This window comes from Scleropages formosus, chromosome 2, assembly GCF_900964775.1.
Source record: "Scleropages formosus chromosome 2, fSclFor1.1, whole genome shotgun sequence".
Lineage (NCBI taxonomy): Eukaryota > Metazoa > Chordata > Actinopteri > Osteoglossiformes > Osteoglossidae > Scleropages > Scleropages formosus.
In genome coordinates this window covers 6,405,063-6,428,551 of record NC_041807.1, presented here as the reverse complement: position 1 = coordinate 6,428,551, position 23,489 = coordinate 6,405,063, and the positions used below count along the sequence as shown (strand labels likewise).

General features: G+C 44.6%; 1 protein-coding gene across 10 annotated transcripts in view; it reads right to left on the bottom strand.

Annotated features, from left to right (window-relative positions):
- Positions 1-23,489, bottom strand: part of ppfia4 (PTPRF interacting protein alpha 4) — an 86,967-nt gene that overhangs the window by 29,332 nt on the left and 34,146 nt on the right. For all 10 annotated transcript variants that reach the window (XM_029246593.1, XM_029246621.1, XM_029246631.1 and 7 more), the window contains exons 2-5: positions 11,384-11,485; positions 10,265-10,429; positions 9,574-9,648; positions 3,314-3,391 (exon numbers count right to left, since the gene is read on the bottom strand). In XM_029246593.1, the coding sequence (XP_029102426.1) occupies positions 3,314-3,391; positions 9,574-9,648; positions 10,265-10,429; positions 11,384-11,485 (420 nt within the window). The remainder of the gene's footprint in view (positions 1-3,313; positions 3,392-9,573; positions 9,649-10,264; positions 10,430-11,383; positions 11,486-23,489) is intronic.

Here is a 23,489-nt window from a genome sequence, read left to right as displayed (position 1 = left end):
GAGCGATTTAGGGTAAGTACGATGCTCAAGGGTACGCACCATGCTCAAGGGTACTACAGCTGGTGGTTGGGAGTGAACCTGCAACCTGCTGCAAAGGCAGCAGCTCTAACCACTACACTACCAGGTATTCCCAGTGAAGACTACAGTAAGTAGGAGCTCAGTCTGGACCCACAGACCTTACTCTACCTTTCCCCTTGTTTAAAATCACCCCTGCAGCTTCTCTTTACTTTCAGGTCTAACCCTGAGAGCTAACAGTGAGAATCTTCCAGAGTTCCGTGGGGGCTCTAGGAGGCTCTGTGCTGTTGCTCGTTTGCACCCTCAATATTGTACCAGTGAGAAGAGCATCCATCACTGTAGGATCCACTAGAGTGGCTCTGTGCTGCCACATTTCAGCTCAAGAGTTGAGCTGTACAACACTTGTGTCTAGCAGTTTGTATCCTTTAGGCCAGTGTCACGACGACACACCTTTGTGGTATAAACAGTTATTGGCAACAACAAACGATCCCAGGGAAACAATCAACACAAGACATGCAATTGGGAATAAAGAGTGATGTATGAGCACCTGCAGTGGAAATTAATTGAAACACAAACTGCTTTAAAGCTTCACTGAACTTTTGTCCATCTGACCTTCTGGCTACTGGAAAAAAGGCTGTTTTGTTGTTTACAAGGAAGTGTGCAATTTGCCTTCATTAGTCTGTAAGTTATTTCCCCTTCACATTTTCAAAATGATTTCCACTCAAAATTCATGCTGCAGTCAAGTTTTAATGATCTGACCTAAAAAGCACAAAGCAGGAGCATCATATTACTGTGCTGATATGGAGACAGAGCTGTTTGATGTTGCCCTCCTTGCAGCTACCCCTCCGCTTCCCTAAAAAACAAGAGAATTAACCAGGGGAGTTAATTAGAGGAACCTTTGGGGACAGTGTCAATCAGGTGACTCTTCAGGCAGCCACACAGTTGCAGCACCCGTCAATGTGCACCATCACATTATCATTTTAAAGAGCTTAGCCGCTACCTAACACAACTGTCAAGGCTCTCTTTCTGTCCACTTACACAGCACTGTGTTTCATGGTGGAAATTCAGGTAAAGCGCTGAGACTTGAAGGTGGAGCCTTCTTGGTCAAAAGTCCCCTTCTTCGGCCACAATATTGTAAGGGACACTTTGTGCCTGTATGTCTCCAGCACTGGCACATGCGAGTGCCAAGAGCCTCAGAGCTGAAATCATAGCTCTCTCACACACACACTGTGCACAAACATACATAACCACGGCACCAGCATCACCTGGCTTCGTTCTCAGGAAATCCCAATTTTCATGGCTCTGCATGCGCCTCGCAGGGAACGGAGTTAACGCAGCAGTACATCACGCCAAATGTACTTAAACCCTTGGATTGACACCCGAGACCCCCTCCACTGAACTTCTTCTACACGGATAGCTGTTGTACTTCAATTCTCCAGCTCAGAGGAGAAAGGGAGAGAATGACTGTCAGAAATCCATTTTCTACGAGGTGAGGACCAGTACAAATGAAGGGAAGCATTGAGGGATCGTGCCTTGTTTTCGCCTTTTGCAGAAAAACAGAAAGGGGTTGCTTGAGAAACCCGGGGAGACTGCTTATGAAAAATGTATTCTGAGAAATATAGGCCTGAATGGCATTAAACATACACAAAAGAAGAAGAAAAACATCCCCTCACAAGAGCATTGAGACCCTCAAACAATGAGGCCATAGATCCATTACGTTTACCCCCTGACAAAATGATGGAGTGCTTTATGGTACAGAAAGAACGTTTAAGAATGAATTAAAGCAAAGAGCTTCAAAGAAGAATGTGCTTCTCCCAGTACCCACAGCAGTGTGTTAAACAGGGTGCTGTACAGGTCCCTGATCATGGGCACTGAGTGATCTTGCTACGTTCTTTTTATTTCCCAACCATGAGCAGGGGGAGCTGGATGACAGCACCGATACATTGCATCCTTCTAATTAGAAAAGGCTTAGCTGGCAACCCCCTTTTCCCCTCAGATTACTGAGCCCAGAAGACATTTAAACACACACTACGCGGTCCTCTCTCCTCGCCGGCTGGATTAGAGATGCTTCGAGAGGCCAGAATACGAATAACTGCGGGCCATAAATGTGATTCCCAGCCACCTGTGCTCTCTGCAAAGTCCGCAGAAAGCGCGGGCGCAAATATCAGTCTTGAACGCCTTAAATACAGCGGCCAAGATGCAAGATATAAATGGGACTTTTTTTGTGTGGGCGCGCATCACTTACCACTGTGGACCCTGAAGTTCTGTGTTGCTTGCCCTCTTGCCAGCCTAGTTCATTGAGCTGATAGGCGCCTTGCAGTTTGTACAGAATCACCTGACAACTAACAGCACGTACGTGTACGTGTACGTGTGTGTGTGTGTGTGTGTGTGTGTGTGTGTGTGTGTGTGTGTGTGTGTGTGTGTGTGTGTGTGTGTGTGTAGTGTTTCAATGTGCAGTGTCATACGGTCCTCTGCTTGGGAGCCCGAATGGTTTCTCACAGGATCTAGCTTGTCCCATTTCCATTGCCGCTGCCTACTTTGGTTACATTGAAAAGCCTTCATCTTTATTTACCATCTCAGCACAGCTTCATGCCTGCGTACACTCACACACACACACACACACACACACACACACACACAGAGCAACATCTTTTAGAATAGAGCATGTCGACAGTGCATAAGGAACCTTGCTTTAAAGTTAAGCAAGATGTGGAGTTGCCTCGCTATGTCAAGCTTTCGTTATTTCAAGAGAAATGGATGTCAAGTGAACTGTGATCGAGGGCTGGCTTTGCGTGGGGGTGGGGGTGGGCGGCAGAACTTGATAACTGCTGAGTAAAGCGGAGACAAAGTGAGGGGAGCGCATGTGGCTCTTGGAAACAAATCAAAGCCATCTTCTCAGAAAGGAAGCACACTGACTGAATGTGAGAAAGAAACTCTTCACCATAAGGGAACAAATTTGAAGCCATGGAAACAAAAAACAAAAACATGCTTGTTTTCACACAGTAGAGACAACAAAAATAGAAAAAAGTTCTAAAAAAAAAGCAGAACAGACACCATGGCAGGGAAACACAAAAAGACAGACAGAGACACACACAAAAAAAAAAAAAAAAACAGGACAGAGGAAGCATGAGAAAAATAAAGAGGACTAAATTATAACTTTATCCCCAAAGCCACACTGTCCCAGTTATGTGAGTGAGGAGCGAAACTCAGAGCGATGCTGTCTACCTACACAAAGTGCTCTGGCCATAGCTGCTGAGCGAATTCTCACTGGGAGCTGCATGTGGGGAGACACTCTCACCTTCCACGTGGGCTTTGAGTCCATTCTGTCCAGAGATTCTCCCTCCATCCTGTCTTTCCTCTGCTTCACTGCACACAGCTGCAAGCAAACAACGGAAAGCACCAATGACACCAGCATGCTTGCTGTACCTTTCGTGTTATTTCGTGTATGTTCGCTGGAATGATTTGGCTCAATGACGGAATGATGTTCTGTAGCCTTTGGACATACAGCCACCAAGACATTTAACAGTTAATTTCAAAGGCGTGTGCAAGAAAATACTGCGTCATACTGATCCATCGATACACATTTTAAATGAACATACACTGTACATTGTACAGTTAATTTTTTTTCACGTGGCTTGTCTAAAACAACAGGGATCGATGTAAAAGTGGTTAAAAAAAAGAAAAAAAAGAAGGGATTGAAGTGGTAAAATATGACCCAGGCAGCCCCTCAACATAGGGGGCCACCAAACAATACAGGTTGTTCTCTCTAATGCATTAACATGCTGGAAATTAACGGTGTATCACAATAAACTAACAAAACAGGCCTCAATATTAGCTGAAACAGATGCAACATTACAATTGAATTGACTTTCAGAAATGTTTCAACTTCACTGCAAAGGAAAGGATGGACAGGAAAGGAAGGATAAAACACCCTCGAACCCTTTTTGACAAGACCTCGCGCCAGTTATGAGAATCTACTTTTAAGAGCAAGTGAACATGTGTGCATTCCGTTCAGAGCAGCTGCACGAAAGACAGACAAGACCTACCGCACACGAAAATAAAGTGGAAGAGCACACTCCTTCGTGACTCGTGATGGATATAGAGATGGTGCCAGCAACATTGCAGCCATCATGCCCTGCATGACCCTCACTTGTCCAGTTTTCACGCATTAATCCGCACAAGTGCGACACTGATCTCTAGAGTAGATGTGAAGCTGCAGTGGTCTTCCTCGTCCTCAATGACACTCACTCCATTTTTCACACACCTTTGCTTGCCTGCATTCACACTTCAGCCCCTGCAGTGGGAGCCACCCTTACTGGCAACTTAAATTTTTACCATGTTTTTGTTTAATGCATTTGTGTGGTGACATAAAGTTGTTTACCCATTTACACAGAAGAGTATTTTTGCTGAAGCAATTCGGGGTAAGCAACACTACATCAGCTGGGAATTCAAACCAAGTACAGCGGTCAAAAATAATTGATAGTGAAATGTTTCTGATATTCTGCAATGGAGTGGATAAGAAATCGGAGCAGACTGTGTGAGATTTTTTTTGTTCTAGCACAAAAATTAATACAAAAAGGGTCCTGCTGTGTTTTTCTCTTAATCCAACCATCAGAAACTGAGGGCTTTAGAGTCATTATGTAAGTAATGAACAATATTTACATTTAGCTGACACTTTTCTCCAAAGCAACTTACAATGTTAATCTACTTACAATTGTTTACCCATTTATACAGCTGGGCAGCTTACAATTGTTTACCCATTTATACAGCTGGGCAGCTTTAGTGGAGCAATTTTAGGGTAAGTACCTTGCTCAAGGGTACTACAGCCAGAGGTGGGAATTGAACCTGCGACCTTTGGGGTCAAAGGCAGCAGATCTCGCTACTATGTGACCAGCTGTCTCCAATATGGATACTTACCTCTTGCCTACAGTATAGTATATATTGTAATGACCCACATTACCGAGAGTTTGGGGGAGAAAAGGGGTCTATTGTAAATAGTTGAATTGTTGAAAAAATGGAAATAAGTGTTCAACCACTCGGGGGACTTACGGGAAATATAAGGGGGTGACTGTTTGTCAGTCAAAAAAGGGGAGGAAAGCCTGAGCCCCCAACTACGTGCCTGACAACCACACCTGTGGGTGATTAGGGAGGACTGGCATAAAAGCGGCAACACAGAAACACCTGATTGCAGAACCTCATCCTGAGAAGAAGCAGCTCCTAGAGATGTGCAGCAAACTCCGTTCCTCCTTGTCCCTTATCTTGTTCCCCTCTCCTTCCCTTTCCTGTGCTCCTCCAGTTTGGTTTCTCTGGCTCCTCAACCCTCTGCTCCATGAACGCGACTCTGGCTTTTGTGTGCTTCCCTGAACAAAGTACGAAGATAGACAAATCCTCATCTGTCCCTGACGCAGTTACTAGTCTGCTCCTTACAACTACAAAGCACTCATGCTTGAGTTCGTTGGCTTTTCTGAACGAAGCATGACAGGTGCTAGGTAGGCTGGGAAGGCTGGTTTGAGGTGTAGGTCCGTGAGGAAAAGGGGTCCTCGGACTGAGAGCATTATTTCCTTGTATGCCAGTGTTCTAATAAAAAGCTGAGTTTTCTCTCTTTTGGCAAGTTCAAATTCCAGCAAATAAACAACTTCTGTACTCTTGGCGAAGGAGCTTCATCCAAACTAAATACACAATTGCATAAGCGCACAAAGCACTGTGATCTATATAAGTAACCTTGATGAGGGCATATGCCAATGAATAATGACCAAAAACAAGATTCCTGGGATGAAAGTGTATATGTATTGAGTAGTGTAATGTACGGAAGCAATAAAAACACAAAAAGTAATGCTAGTGTTGGGTCCGGCCCTCCAACAGCTTGGATGCTGGAAGTCTGTTGACTGGCACTTCTTTATAAGAACACACAGTGCGGGCCAACATCTCCCTCTGCCACTGCCAAAAAGGGCCAGTAAGACAGCTTATCACAGGGGTTCAGAGGGGTATGTAACTGCAATGGGTACACATGCAGTAAACTCCATGCCACTAACATACAATAAGGAAGTCACTCTCTTTTCTTTCCCTGAATTTAAAAATAAATCATTGGATACTTGGACTGGCTGAGTCGTGCCTCTTTAAAATGCAGATGAGCACCGAAATGCCTCACTACCATGAGAGTGTGTTCTTACTGAGTGAAGCCAAGGGAAAAAACAGATCGTATTCCTTCACCTTGGGGCTGATCTTCACAGAGCTCCGTCTCATAGCAGCTTCCACAAACAGAAGAAGCACCATCTATCCCAGGTGCTCCGGCACTTTCTCCAGCACTTGTGGAAATGCAGAACTGTCACATGATTCCACAGAGAATCCACACACACACACACAATTTTTGTGTGATTTTACAGATGCAGCTGTATCCAGTTGCTGCAAGCTTTGACCCAGATATCCAGCCAAATATTGAAGGGAAAAAATGGAAGCTGTGCTGCAAGAAGAGAAAGGGCCCTGTCTGCTTACTCAGAGCTTTCCCTTCCACAAAAGCACCCTCCGCAATTGTAACTTCTTACTCGGCAAAATACACGATCCAAGCTATCAATGGCGCTTAAGTGCTCGGGGTCGGGCACAGAAAAATGACAATGCTATGGCTATTTCTTCTTTGGGGTAGCTAGCTGAAAAACCATCCAGCTCTTGACGGTGATCCAATCAGTATCATCAGCTTGATGTGCTGATGCGCAAATGATGACGAAAATATCGCCGCGTGCCTCTACCTACAAAAGCATTAGATGACATTAGCATTTTAATGTCAATCACACCATAAAAGGCGGCCTCAAACTTCACACTAACTGAATCATAATTGCAAATATAACTACAAAGGTAGTGAAAATAAGTTCAACACCCATTACCAGTACAGGTCAACAACAAAAGTCTGGCAATTGGTTCTTTAAAATGCGGACTTAGCGAGAGGTACCTGGGTTCAGAAGATGCCAAATTATGAACTGGAGAAGCTTCACACAAAAATTGTAGTTATGTAATGTGTCAAGGGTCATAGTGCTCAAATAAGAAGAAGCGTGATCTCAACTTAAAGCTGGTCCCCAATTTACGATGGGGTTATGTTACGCGAAACCCATCATAAGTCGAAAATATCGTAAGTCAAAAATGCATTTAATACATCTAACCTACCGAACATCATAGGCTAACATACGTGCAGTGGCCATTACAGGCTTGCTGCCTTACTGCGGGGCAATTATCTTGAGTTTCTCCTCAAGAGTAATTGAACTCCTCTTCTTCTTCCCACCAGTAGCAGAAGACACAGATGGGCATTTCTGTGACATTATGGATGCACAAAACAGAACCGCATGGCAGACTGGAAGATGTGGATCTCTGCCGCTGCCCAGCATCGCGAAAGAGTATCACACCGCATATCGGTTGCCCAGGAAAAAAAAAAATCAAAATTCAAAATTCGAAGTAGGGTTTCTACTGAATGTCTATTGCCAGCTCACCATCGTAAAGTTGAAAAAATCCTAAATTGGACCAACGTAAATCAGAGACCACCTGTAATTGTAAATAAAAAAAGTAAATAAATAAACAATGAATCAATCTCAAACATTAAGACATAAGTGAACCAGCATCATTTGACCATTTAAGTGACCATTCCAAATTAATGCTGTGAAATGCATAGATGTGGAACAATTGCATATTGTTGCATATTGCAACAATAGCAATGAGGACAAAATCTGGAACTCTAAGCAGTGCAAAAAGAGGTTATGAACCGATGAGTCATATTTCAAATGAATTTCTAATTGTTTTTATTGTTATAATTGTTATTATTGTTATTTTTCATTATTTTGCCAACCCCGGTACAAGTTCAGTGACTCATCTGTAACTAGAGGTGGGTTTTGGATACCACTTGTGCTGATTCAGAGTACTATTTACCATCAGAAACATTTATGTGAACTCATTTGTGAAGGAAAAGGGGACTACACATTCCTGTCATCCTACGACTGTTACTGCCGAATCTTTTGCATTTCATGTTTAAACTTTCTCTCCTTAAAACCAAGAACCTGCAAACCTGTACAGACACCCCGACATTGTGAGCTGGATTCTATGGATTGTCAGAGCTCTGTCAGAGTGACTTTGGCTGTAAATCACGAACAATTACATCATGTTTAGCCAATATACCAGCATTGTGTTAGTACCATAAAGGGTTAACCACTTGTCTTGATCAGAGCCATGTCGGTCCAGAGCCTACCCTTGAATCACTGGGTGCAAGGCTGGGGTACACCCTAGATGGAATGCTATTCCATTGCAAGGTAGTCACACACACACACACACACACACACACACACACACACACACACACACACACACACACACACACGCACCCTGTCACACTCTACGAGCAATTAAGCATCATCAATTCACCCAAACTGCGTGTGTTTGGACTGCGGGAGGAAGCAAGAGTACCCAAAGGAAAGCCACGCAGGGCAGACACGGAGAGGACATGCAAACTCCACACAGACTGATCCAGATTCCAACGTACATCTCGTTAAAAAGCTTCGAGTCAAACTACTTGATACTTGAAAAGTTTTTAGAGCAAACACTCCTAACCACTATTTCCTTTTACTTGAGTCATGGTATTAAAAGTAGTGGTAGCAATGGGGTGTGGGCTGTAAGTGTGGCCTTAGACAGCCAGGGTGTTGTGAAGCACCATGGTATCCTCAATCCCGAAAGTGGTACATGGCTGGCAACTAACCACAGCAACTTACAATGTTGAGATGCCTACAATTATTCACCAATTTGTACAGCTGGGCAATTTTACTGGAGCAATTTAGGGTAAGTACCTTGCTCGAGGGTACTGCAGCTAGAGGTGGAAATCAAACCTGTGACCACAGCTCTAACCAGTACAACATGAGAAGGACGATGGCTGGATTTCTTTTCCTGCCACCTTTGAGGACTTATGTCTGAAAATTACAGTTGGTACCCCTTTACTTGTGCCTTTCTAAATCCCAATAATTCTCTCTCCAAGGGAAACTCTTGTGCACTGTTTGCTTGACCGCCTGCCACCCAAAGAAGTGCAGCCCTGCGATACAGCGCATCCAATCCATTTAAAGCCCCCGGCGTACTTGCGCCTGTGTATAATAATTCATTGTGTTTTGCCTGAGCATAGCACTTTTGCACTTTTACGACCAAGTGTAAATATTGCATAATCAATACTGTAACTGCACTATTAATCAGACAACATAATTTATATTTCAAACCTAACTAACTTTTAAAATATTTCATACCATAAAATACCTCAATTTGTTTCCTGTATTTTTTTCACTGCTTTATAACTACCGCAACTAAAGGCATTATCACAAAAAGTGATTATGAGAGAAATAATTGAGAAATATTCTGATGGATTTTGAGGAATTTCTCTGCAACTGAAAACAAACAGGAAGTATTAAATGGTCATACACAGTTACTGACAATAAAACAAAGAGCCTCACAAACACACACACACAGACACACACACAGACACACACACACACACACACACACACACACACACACACACACACACACACACACAATTTGCCTTACTTCTTGAGTGGTGGCTGACAGCTGTCCCTCCAGTGTTGCCACTCTCTCTAGTGCCACCCGCAGCCTCTCGCGCACCTGAGAAGAGGAACATGACCACAGGAGCGCAGTTCACAGTGACTCAGCCTTGACCTGTGAGTACTTTTCCGAGCCACTGGCCACGCTCCACATCTCACACTGCAGGGACCTTCGTATCGAATCTCTTCATCTGTTTCTCATGCAGACACTCACTCGTGAGATTTTAAGCGGACAAAATAGGGCGCATGCGCTGCCTTTCCAGCTTTGACACATGAACACAAATGCCCGAAAACTGCAAATATTCCTGCAAATGTTATTTTCTCATTGTTGAAAAAAAGTGCTATTGTTTGCTGTTTATGCACCGGAGTTTGGTGTTACTGACATCGGTAGTCAAGTCAGATCCTTTCTCTGAAAAAATAAAACATCTCAGCATTTGAGACCAAAGTCATAACCAACTTCATGGAATTGCGTTGTCCTTGAAAAACTGAGTGGTTGTTAAAGTCACATGAGCGTAAGCCCCGTGCATTGGCCATAGGGGTGCATTCGAAATGGACACTTGGAGCGCTTGACAAGATCGGGCTTCAAGCTGTGGACAGGACATGGGCAAGAATGATGATGTGATGGGTGAGAGGTACACCAGTGCTTGGGGGGGGAGATGACAGAAAGGATCTCCTACCTTCTCGTCCAGCGCTTTATGGTGCTCAAAGAGGCTCTTGAGGGCTTTAAGCACTTCCACCTCACTGGACACACCTGATGGGGGAGGGGCCTGACGCTTAACCACGGTCATCCTGAGGGAGCGCTCGTGTCGGGACACCAAGCACTCCAGGTGCTCAAGCAGCAGCTGCACAAGACAAAGGAAGCAACTGGGTCACCACGTACATGAACAACTGTCACTAAACACAGGCAGTATTCCTCCTTCACAAGCAGCCCTAGAGTCTGGAAGCACCAAACACAGGACATAAAGTGACGCTGACATACATCCTTAAATAGTCACTGAGCCCTAGTACTGGTGGTAAACCTGAGCTTTGTTCAACTCTGTTTATTGTTATAGATCACTCTGCTCACAGAGGGCTCAGCAAGGTTAGTGAAAATAATAGAAAAATACATTTGCAACACATATTTATGTAGCAATGGAGTGAACCAGCTGGAAACACACACATTTTCAGAACCGCTTGTCCCATACAGAGTCACGGAGCCTAACCCAGCAACTCAGGGCGTAAGGCTGGAGAGGGAGGGGACACACCCAGGACGGGACGCCAGTCCGTCGCAAGGCACCCCAAGCGGGACTCAAACCCCAGACCCACCGAAGAGCAGGACTGTGGTCCAACCCACTGCGCCACTGCGCCACCGCACCCCCTCAGCTGGAAACAGTAGAAAGGAAAACAAAAACTCCCAATCATATCGAGAGGGAGAAAAATAAACCCCTGGGGATCACAGAATCAGCGGTTGCCCTCACAACTTTACCAATTCCACACCAAGCAAATTAAGTAAAAGAGGACTTATTAACAAAAACAGTCATACATCTTAGTAATTTCCCACACTTTCTCCTGTGCTACTTTAAAAACAAAGTCAAAGATTTCTTTTTCAAGAAGTCAGTGTGACAATTTATATATCATGGTATTTCAACATTGAATCTAAAATGGTTCTCTCAAGTTGAAGGTTTTAAAAGGGGGCCACTACTTTCTGGGTGACCTATGTACATTGCTCATGTAGCGAAGCACCAAGCACACCATTTTCCACGTTGCAGAGCCTCACAGCAATGTGACCCATGTGCAGTGACAGCTGCCCAGCTTACTCTGGTGTTGTTCCTTTCTGCTTTCAGTTCCGAGATTTCCTCCTCTTTCTCGAGAAGCTGCTCTCGGCACACATTCAGCTCCTTGGTCAGTGTGGCAAACTCCTGCAAAGAAGGAGAGATGTGTCATCAGCAAGGATCATGACTGTCAACAAGTGTGGCTGTTAATATACCCAGAACTTCATGTTGCTGGTTTTGCTAGGTCCATAATATTGTGCTTTTGTTTAATATGTTTTATATATGAGGACAGCTGGTAGCGTAGTGATAAGAGCTGCTGTCTGTGGACCCAAAGGTCACAGGTGGGTGAATAGTTGTAGGTAACTTAACATTGTAAGTTGCTTTGGGGAAAAAGCATGATAAATGTAATATAGCAAATAAGGACATAGACCAAGCAAACTCCTTGTATATAATACAGTGGACTGTAACATAATGCACCTCATGCTGGGCACCAGTGCCGAATAAAATTGACCGAAATCAAGGTGGTCATTTCTCAATTCTACTTAAATGAGCAGGAAAAAAACAAGAAATATTACATAGAATGTCAGCGTGCAATTCAGAACACTTAGAGTAGGACAGTTGATAGTGTAGTGGTTGGGGCTGCTGTCTTTGGCCCCAAAGATTGCAGGTTTGAGCCACTCCTCCAGCTGTAGTACCCTTCAGAAAGATACTTACTCTGAATGACTGCATAGCTAAATTATGGTGATTTCTATGTCACTAGAACTAGGAAGTACGACCATATAACACCGGTACTTAAATTGTTATATTGGCTCCCGGTCGCATTTAGAGTTGATTATAAAATCCTTCTTTTGACCTATAAGGCAGTACATCGCATTGATCCAGCTTACCTTTGTGAGATTATTGATTCTTATATTCCAGGACGATATTGTAACGACCCTTGTTACGGTGTTTGAGCGGGGAATGTGTTTACTGTAATTTGTTAGCATTTGGTGACGTACAGGGAATATAAGGGGGTGACTGCGCCTGCCTGGGAGAGAGAGGAGAGAGCCTGGGGGCAGTAAGCAGGCTGGGAAGGCTGGCTAGACGAGCAGGTCCTGGAGGAAACGGGGGGCCTCGGACCGCGAGCGTTATTTCCCTGTGTGCTTGTGTTCGAATAAAACGTTCCAAATGAATGCTGCCTTTGCGTCCTTCTTCGCCCCATCTAAACCCACGGCGCTGCGCGCCACAATATCTTCGTTCATTGGATTCAGGTTACCTTAAAGTACCTGTATTCAATAAGACCTCAGTAGGAGGTCACGCCTTTAGTTATAGAGCACCTAAACTGTGGAATAGTCTACCAGTTACTGTCAGAAATGCCCCGTTTGTTTATGTCTTCAAATCCAGACTAAAGACTTACCTGTTCACTCAGGCATTCAACCTCGAAATGTAATTCCACTTGCCTTGGTTGTTTTTACCACCTTTATACAAATGCATATTAAATTGACTTAAGCTACAAATTATTAACTCTGTTCTTTCTTCTTGTTGAGCACTGCCTCACTACATAAGACTTGAGGAGGCCGGCCGGTGGTGACAGACAAATCCCATGCTGACTGAAGATAATGACTAACTACCATGATGGACGACACGTTCCATGCTGAGTTGGGAATTCAAGATACCATATAGCAACAATATCATTATTACTTGTTAACTGGCTTAGAATTGTTACTTAATTTAGAATGCCCAGGAGGGGTGGGCAACCACTGGCCCTTGGACCCCCAGAGGTTTTCTTTCTCCCTCAACTTTCAGTTGGGAGTTTTTGTTCCTTTCCTCCGTGGCCAGTAGGGATCCTTATAGCTCTATAAAAGTACTGGATTATGGTAGTCATTAGTCAACTGTCTTTGTTTCTTATATGACCTATTAGTTTTTTTTGCCTTATGCCTGCGTTAAAGCGCTCTGTGTCACTGCGTGAGAAGAGTGGTCTATAAAAAATAAATAAATTGAATTACTCCAGAAAATTACTCAGCTGTATAAAAGGGTAAATAATTGTAGGTATCCTTAGAGAAAAGAAGCTCTAAAACAAGCACCTGTGATCAATTTTCTGAATTCCTCACCTGGAACCATCTCCTCAGCAGATATCAGTCTGGATTCAAAGTTGGTCACTCCACGGAGACAGCGCTCCTGGCAGTGTCTGATGCTGTCCAGTTGGCCAGACGGTCTCCCTCTCCTCAGTCCTCATCCTCCTTGACCTGTCTGCAGCATTTGACACTGTCGGCCACCAGATTCTAGTCTCTATTAGTCAGCTTTGGATCAAAGGAACAGTGCTAAGATGGTTTGAGTCCTACCTATCTGACAGATTCTATCAAGTGGTCTGCTCCCGTTCTTCTTCTCTGCCTCTCTCAACCGGTTTCCCACAAGGCTCGGTACTGGGTCCTCTGCTCTTCTCGATCTACACCTCCTCCCTCGGCCCTGTCATTGCCTCCATGGATTCAAATACCACTGCTACGCTGAAAATACCTAGTTCTTCCTCTCCTTTCCGCCTGGAGCATCACACATTTCAGCGTGCATCGCTATCTGCCTGTCGGACATCTCTGCATGGATGTCTGATCACCATCTACAACTCAACCTCTCCAAAACAGAGATCCTACACCTCCCAGCTGGCCTCTCTTCCTGTCATGATCTCTCAGTCAAACTGGACAACTCACTCATTTTGTCTATCTCCTTGGCTAAGAGTCTGGGAATGATGTCTATCGTTCTCTCAGCACATCAAAGCCACAACCTGGACCTTCAGATACATCCTGCATAACATCCACAGGATCCGTCCTTACCTCACAACCAACTCTGCACAATCACTTGTCCAGGTCATCTCATCCCATCTAGCCTAATGCCGCTCTCTTTTGTCTGGCCTTCCTGCTACTGTTATAAAACCTCTACAACTGATAAAGAACGCTGCTGCCCGAGCTGTGTTTGACTTGCCAAAGCGTTTGCCGGTGTCTCCTCTACTCGTTTCTTTGCAATGGCTTCCTATAGATGCCCGGATCAAATTTAAGACCCAGGTTATGCCATTGAAATGCATCAATAGATCTGCTCCCAGCTATCTACAGGACTTGATAATCCACTGCATGCCAGCCAGACTGCTACGGCCTTCCACATCTGCCCGCTTGGTGGTCCCATGCACGAAAGGTGAAGCATAGAGGTTTTCGGTCCTGGCTCCGTTGTGGTGGAACGACCTCCCCCTCTCACTCAGAACTGCTGAATCTCTGTCCATATTTAAAAAGGGCCTGAACACTCTCCTCTTCAAGACTCACTTCACCCTTGATCTCTTAAGTTCATGTCAGGTATAAATGTTCATCCCCATAAGGTATACGTGCTCATGATCATGCTCGGATCAATCGTTTACAGAGCCACTCCTGCATTGTAATGTAAATGTTTATATATATATATCTCAAAAAAACTATTAAGAAGGTGATTAGGAATCGGCAGTATTCTGGTAAAGTTTTATGCAGCTACATGTGTGATGAACGTCGGTGCATATGGTAAAGGAAACAAACTAACTACTTAAGAATTGCACATCTGCATCTCAGTCTCTTTCTGCTAATGTAATGCACAAATTGTATTTTCTATGAGATGTACGTCGCTTTGGAGAAAAAAGTGTCTGCTAAATAAATAAATGTAAGTGTAAATGTAAAAGTGTCAGAAAAATTAATAAATGTCAGACTGTCCCCTTCTGAAAGTTTATTTTGCTTACAGCTCATATGGGATTATGTGATTTCTCCTACCACTTGTTATACCTTTAAAAACAAAAGCAACATCAGTCAATACAGAGCAGTACTGTATTATCTCTCACACTCCCCGGCATCGGACAGGACAAACATATCTGTAGCACAACAAGGAGATGAAGCATAAAAGGGTGGTCCAGCCACACCAGCTCGTGGAACCTCGCAAGAGCGAGCACTGCCCTCTGCATCAAGCTGTGCTTCATGTCTCCTTGTTTCTTCGACTCCCCTTGTCCCTGGTCCCTTGTTTCCCCCTCGCCTCCCTCGGAATGTGTCTTTTGGCTTTCTGACCTTCACTTTTGTCATTCTTGGATTTCGGATTCTGGTTTGTCCCGGTAAAGACGTTTGCTCCTCAGAAGATTACTGCCTGTCCCCGACCTTGATTCTGTCTGTCCCTTTGATTTTTGGACACTGAATAAACACCTGCATTTGGGTCCAACGATTCCTGTCTGTGAGTGCTCTAATCATGACAACCTCAAGGTATGCTGTACTGTCACAGTAATAATACCACAGTATATGGAGCAGTAAAGTGTTTATACCATTGTATATGTGGTAGTGTATATATAGATGAGTCGTCCAAAAACGCTTTCTGTCTTTGTTGTCACCTAATCAGAATATGAAGAGCACGTGCACAGTAAGGATGAAGAAAGACAGGATTTTCAAAGTATGTGTACTGAAGCAGGTTGTCTGGCACCGTGCTGGCAATGCTCTGGTGGCTCTGGCCCACCGAAACGGTTGGATTGTCACTGCTGGTTGGAAGCCAGCAGTCTTTGGTGTGTGAACCCACCAGAGAACCCAGAACACAAAGCTCAATGAACACAGCAGCTTAACTTGGTAACTTGAGGAGTTGTATAAGCAAAGCCTTCACACACACACACACACACACACACACACACACACACACACACACACACACACACACACACACACACACACACACACACACAGTAAGAGAAATGGAGTGAAAACAGTCCATGAGATTCAGAACAACATTAGTAAGTCTCTGAAAATCTGTGTTCTGTGCCCAGATTTCTCTTGCATTTAATCTTCACTGGAGCAAACAAGCAGTAGTGGTTTCTAAGCTCAATTTTTAGGAAATGTATCATAGTGTATAAAATATTCAAAAATTACTCAGCACCAAACTTTGTCTGCAATCATAATACCTCGCCATACCCTCCTAAAAACACAACAAAGAGGTTTTGGTCACATACTGCAGTGCGTGTCGTGAACGTGCACGAGGAAACACGTGGAGGCTCCAAGCGTAGGTGTGTATGGGGCTACTAGGGGATTGCGGCTGCACAGGGACCCCCACATCTCATTCGCCACATGCTCAGCAATGTGCCTTTCCATTGTCGCTAATTCAGGGAAAATAAGTTGCAGTGAAATCCAGAACTGAAAGCGAAACACAGCACAATCACAAATCCACAGCTGTCCACAGAAGTGATTGGATGGACTGTGTGTGAAGCGGACCGACAGTGTTTCTCCATATTTAGGTCAGAGGTGTGTTGGCTCAGCCTGTACAGCGGACAAAATGTGTGACGCACGTGTAAAGCTGTTCACTACGGATAACTCAAAGGTCTTCCGGCTGTAGCTCATAGTTATTTTGGTTTCTTTCGTTTTTAGTAGACTTGTAAAGTAAGCTTTAATAATAATAATAATAATAATAATAATGTCATAAGTGACCCAAGTACAGTGGATTAACAAAGCCGTTAGCGATGACAGATGATGCAAGATGTGTGACTGACAGCGATTCTGAGAAATCATGTCTTTCAGAGGCCCATGCCTCCCTGATTCCCATAATAGCTTTAGAGGCAACCTGAGAGCCCATCCCCAAAGCACAGCCGTGAAGCGAGGCGAATGAAGCGCCGACAACCCAAAGCCTAGCAACATGCTGCACTGCTGCCTATCACACAGACACACACAGACACACACACACGCGCACGCATGTATACAAACACAATTCACACAAGACCACGTGGTTAGAACAGGGCCCTCCGTGCACACGAGCAAGTGCCAATCCTATTAAGAGTCTGCTGTGAAGCCACACACCATGCTTGCTGCTGTTACCTTGTCTCAGAGAGGCTTCCCAAAGGTCACGCACCAGCACTCCTGCTCGGTGATTGGATTTACAAAAAATGTGCGCGGCCCAGCGGAAGCCAAGCGGGGAGTGGGAGTAAGTGGGTCAGTGCACTCGCTCTAATTCTGCACAGGGCAAATGCTCCCAGGGCACGAACAGATGTTGAATTTCACTGTCTCTTTCAATCAAGAGAAATGGCGCGGACACAAATCCCCCATCAGCGTGCTCCGCAGCTCTGCGGGTCCTCGGCACGTCAGTATGTCACGGCGGTGGAGGTGAAGGGACAATCAAAATTAACAACCTCAGCTCGGGAATCATCCACACCACATGGAAAAAACTAAAAACTGTTTCTGCCAGTACTTACTTAAATGATCACTGATATTCTCTTATAGGGGGTGCGGCAGTGCAGTGGGTTGGACCACAGTCCTGCTCTCCGGTGGGTCTGGGGTTTGAGTCCCGCTTGGGGTGCCTTGCGACGGACTGGCGTCCCGTCCTGGGTGTGTCCCCTCCCCCTCCAGCCTTACGCCCTGAGTTGCCGGGTTAGGCTCCGGTTCCCCGCGACCCCGTATGGGACAAGCGGTTCTGAAAATGTGTGTGTGTGTGTGTATTCTCTTATAAAAGCACAACTTACATTGATATTAACATTCGTTCATTTAGCAGACGCTTCTCTTCAAAGCAACTTACAGTGTTTACCATGTAGTATTTAGCAGACACCTTTATTCAAGGTAACGTGCAATGCAAGATAAATAGCACTGACCTCCCCACAGTCACCTACTTATCTATATACCAAAGCAATGCAAAACACACATACACATCTTGGGACTGCGGGAGGAAACCAGAGCACTCAGAGGAAATCCATACAAACAAGTGGAGAAATACCAACTCCACACAGACCGAGCGGGGATAAAACCTACGTCCAACTGCCCAAGCACTGAGAGACAGCAGTACTACCTGCTGCACTACCATGCTGCAGAACATGAAATCTCTCGACTGGAGTTACCTATCAGTCTACATCTGCTTCACACCTGAAACACTAGGTTAGAGTGTATTATTACTATAATAATACTTGGATTTTAAAGATTGCTGTGTGCATTGTCCCATCTGAAAAACTAATTAATAAATTAATGAATGTCATAGGAGTGACAGGAGGAACGTGGTCAGAACTGTTTCAACCTGGGTCTCCGCAAAAGCTTAGGGGTCCATACCTTACAGGAAGTGTTGACCGAATGTGTACAGCGGTGGCGCATCAGCTATACACCTTGTACCCCGTACCGTGACAAAGCTCCAACTCTGCCACATTCAAATCTTGAGGTCCAAAGTGAGGTCCATCTGTGATTAACAGACACTTACAATTATGCCCCAGTCGTGTCAGCTGGGTGGCCATCAATTTCGCATGTTCATCCAAGGCTGGGTTAGCCTTATGAAATGTTCCTGAAATTGGAACTGATGAAATCTGGAAGAAAATGCACCAGTCGTAGTACCTCCAATTTCATATGAGAAGTGAAAAGGTGTGTTTGCGAGCACCCGTCCCAAACTGACATGGGTGTCATGTCAAGGCAGAGAGACGTGAGAACTGCATATCTAGGCTAAGAGCAAATTATGAGAAAAAGCACATACAAAAAATAATATGCCACTTAACAAACAGCATTAATGACCAAATGGAGTTTAAAAACACAACCAACAGGGAAAATCTATAAATATATACATATATAGGTTTACAGTCTGTGCATATTCAGCGCAAGATCCACCAAGTCAAACACACATAACATTCCAACCATTGAACAAATGTCAGAGCAACAGAGAAGGAGGAAAGTCACCAATTGATACCAATGCTTACAACATGAGGAAAATTCACTGATGGTTTTATTTTTTCATATTCTCCAACTGTTTCATTTTAAGCAATCTGAGTCAAGCATGGTGGGAAGGGTGCAACATAAAAATACATGAAACAGTTTTGAAATTGACACGTTTACCCAAACTAACCCCAGAGAGCTCATAGTCCTAAAGTCTTAACAGCTGCACGTGTGGCGGTAAGAAAAAACAATGAGCTAAATACTGTGTTCAAGGGTAAAAAGTACGGTCTCGCATGGGGCTCAAACCTGCAAACGTGTGATTAAGAACACAAGTGAAATTCACTGAACCGACCCCTATTCTACATACAAGCCGTGGCTGAAATGTATTCCAGCAGGCACGAAAACCTCCACCAATAACAGGCATCATGTGAGCACCTCAGCAGGCAAAGAGTAAGGCCCCAGTGCGACTCGCTACTCCCATCATTTCCCCTGTGTTCAGCTTCCCATTTCCTGACAAAAAAAGGCCCTTGTAAAGCTTCAGAAGTTGCACATTGCCTAAAAGATTTCTCCTACTTTCCCTCATTTGGGAGGCTAATTAGATGTGTTCTCATCTCGCACAGTCAGATGTTTCATCCACAATCGTTATAGAACTTGTTTATGCACCAAAAATGTCCCAATTCAGCAGAGAATAACACTGATTTATTTGGATAATGGTGCATAACGCATAACTATTTGCAGTATTACGGGCCACTGCACGTTGCAATACAACATTTACTGACCAGTCTCAGAAAGAAAAAGGCTGGATCTGCAAAACCTGCACCTTGATCACTTTCAGACTTGATTTCACACTGACTGAGCATGCAACTGAAACAGCGCAGAAGCCTTAAATAGTCGTAGAGGGTCGAGCACTCCTTGATTTTCATATAAGGTGTCCAACAAAGAACAGCTGAAATGGAATCCTGGAAGTACGCAAACAGAATTCAAATACAGGCTCGCACTCATATCACCCTTTCCATTTTCAGGAAATTTGGCAAGCAATATCCTTTTCATGAATGTGTATGTCAATGTAAAAACACTACAAATGTACTTTCAATACACTGTACAAGAGAAGCGTGAATGAAAGCCGCAGCAGAATGGCCCAAAAACAAAGGCTGGAGAGTCCATACGCCAAAGAAGACATCACGACAAAGTTCTCCCACCGTTTGCAGGACTCTTAGCGGTTTCCAAAAGTGCTGAGTTGAAATACCTCGAATGGATTTCTGCCTCTCTTTCTTCTCAAAGATCTCGGATTATGGAATGAAAGCAATATGCTGCACTTCAGCAGCTCTGTTCAGAAAATGTGTCGGCAGCTTAGCTGAAGCACAAGAAGCCGCCCTTTGAAAACATATCGCTGAGTCTCTCTCATACAGAAGAGGCCTCAATTCATCTCTCTTTAAAGCGTTTATGATGATGCCTAAAATAGTAGATGAAACCTAATCTAAAAATGTCCACCACAGCTGGCTAAAAAGTCTCCATGGAAACTGGTCCCTTTTACCGGAGCAGGAACATCGGGGCGAATCAACATTTCTCCGCCAGTACGTCCCATGCTCTATTCCAAAAAGAAATTCACTTTTGCTGCTCAGAATATGACAAGGCACCACTGCTCTGCCGATATAACAGCATCTTTGTCTCTGGGTTGGTTATGTCCCAGCTACTGAGAGCACAACGACACACACAAAGAAACAGGGAAACAATCAAAGTTGATCTAACACTGGCTGTGCAAGAACTTTTCTCACATCAAGTATGGAAAAGCTCCTACCAAAAGAGCATGGCCCCTGTTTTCTGTCACTCCCGAGCTGCTGCACAACCATTAGTACAAGTTACACATTAATATTTATTCAGGTTACATTACGCTTTTCTCCAAGGCTACTTACAATGTGGGCTTGCTACGCTAAGCTACATTCAAGGATTTACTTCTTTATACAGCACAGTAATTGTTACCAGAGCTATTCATGGTTTGTACCTCACTTAAGGATATGACAGCAGGAGATGGGATTCGAACCGGGGACTTCCATTCACAAAGCCCTAGCACTAATGCTGAAGAAAAGTATGGAGGTGCTTTGGAGAGCATCAGCAAGATGAATAAATGCAATGCTAGGTAACAGCAGCACAACTACCTGGTGGCCGGTGTGTAAAAAGTACAAAAAGGAGCTTATATTTACCCAGAAATCCACACACACAGAGTCTGAAACCACTTGTCCCAAGCAGGGTGGCAGTGAGCTGGAGCCTAACCCGGCAACACGGAGCACAGGGGGAGGGGACACACCCAGGACGGGATGCCAGTCTGTTGCAGGGCACCCCTAGCGGGACTCGAACCCCAGGGCTGCCAGAGAGCAGGCACAGGCCAAACCCGCTGCACCACTGTGCCCCCCCGGAAATCCAGTGCAATATTTATTAAACAGATTAAAAGTGTGCCTCAGAAGGCACAGTCATGGATTGTCTCGAATCGTGAGTGTGAAGGCAGTCTGGAGACCAATGCCAGATGTGGCCAAACCTCAAACACACACACACACACACACACACACACACACAAAACAATGTATAGATACACCAACACATGGCCAACAGGGGAACAAAACAAGTGAATGGTCCAGCAGTAGCTGTACGCGAAAGCTCCCCAATGCTTGGCCACCCTGCAAGGACCTTTTACAAGCAAACTTACCTGTATGTGTGTGTGTGTGTGTGTGTGTGTGTGTGTGTGTGTGTGTGTACATGAAGGGAAACCCACTAGGTGTGATTGGGTTTCAGCCCACTTTAATTGAATCGTGACCCTCCCTCTCGCCAGCGCTCAACGCCTCAGTGCTCCGCGGCTGAACTCAGCTAAATTGCGTGGTGTCCTTCTGGACTCATTACGCCAAGCACTGACTGAACTTTCTCGCTAAATGTGTTTTACAGGCTAACTTTACAACAATGACACCACGTGTAGGAGGGGTGACACAAGCTATTTATTTGGCGATATATTAAGCAGTGTGGAGGAACCAAGAGCCTAAACCACACCCAGAAAGGCTCATTCTAGAATAATGGTCGAGAGCTCTACAATGTCTGCTGCTCCATGTGACCCAGCTGTTGTGGGAATGGACACGGCCGTAAAACACTGCATTTTTACTTGATTGTACCCAGAAGCAAGGCCAGCAGGCCTGCAGCCAAAACGCCAGGCAGAGGCCACACTCTTCATCATAACAATCCATAGCAGCTGGACTCAACAAGATGGGAGTTGCGTGAGGAGGCAGTTATTTGCTGATGAATGGTACAAGTGGAGCGCAATGGGTCCTGTGGGCTGAAGAAGAATTAGGGAGCAGGAAGCCTCATCACCGCAGACAGGCAGTCCAGCCATACAGCAACGGTGACAAACATAGGAGTGAGATTGCAAACACCAACTTGCCTTTGCACCACGTTGCTGTGCAAGACGCAATAACTGCTCCAGTATACTTCACAAGGTGTGCAGCGCTGAGCCTCGTCATTTTGAGCGTATGAACTAACGCAAGGCCATCCAAACAACTGCCAATTTATTCTGTCTTCGATAATCAAATCAAACTGATGGTAAAACCAGGTCACTGCAACCAAGTTGCTGGGCCAAAACCAATGATACCAACCCATAACACAAATACAACTCGTGCATCAAAAAGCGGTGCTCATAGATGCTGCATTAAAGGTTGGGGGGTATCCAGGCTTAAAATAGAAAGCGATGCAGACGGATATTTGTTCAGCTCAGGCCACCAGATGGTTCTTCTGAATGAGCAGTGCAACGAAAACTGGCATAATTACTGAAAGCTGTTCTTAATCCCCCTACGCTACACACCCGAGTAGTAGCATACCATGCCCCCAACAAACACCCACCTCATCTCACCACCCTCTAAAAGGCAGATCAATTATATATTTTTCCCATGTTTCAGGACTACTCATTAGCACCTGTTCTGGAGAGTCAAGTTCGCAGCTTGGCTGGAACCAAAGCCGCCTGGACCCGCTCCTCTAGGACTGCACTTGAACAGCACCGCTCTATATGATCATTTCATCATAATCCTTTGTTACACAGATTTTTAGGAAGCACTATAAAAAGTGCTTAAAAAATAAACAGAATTGTACAAAATATCCGACTAACACCCCCGATTAGCTCTATTCCAAAAAAGGTGTTTGATGATAAATGACTCATAATTTCTGCTGTGATGAATAAATAATGAAAGGAATCAAAGACACATATTCTCATTCTGATGTTTTATTTACTGTTATTTAAACAGACACTTTTAAGAGTGGGCAAAGCCGGTCAGAGTCGTCACAACATGGTGTACACATGCAGCCCGTGATCTCTCGCTGTGACGTTGTAAAGTCCGCGTTGATAGATCCTCCACATGCAGTTTATCTGATCATTTGTCCAACATCTTAAAATGTTAGACAAAGGCAGGGAATGATCTTTCAGTGCACCTGATGTCCTGTGAAAGTGGAGAACCTAAGCTGCCAGAGGAGGGTCAGCCTGCTTCAGCCCATCCTATAGT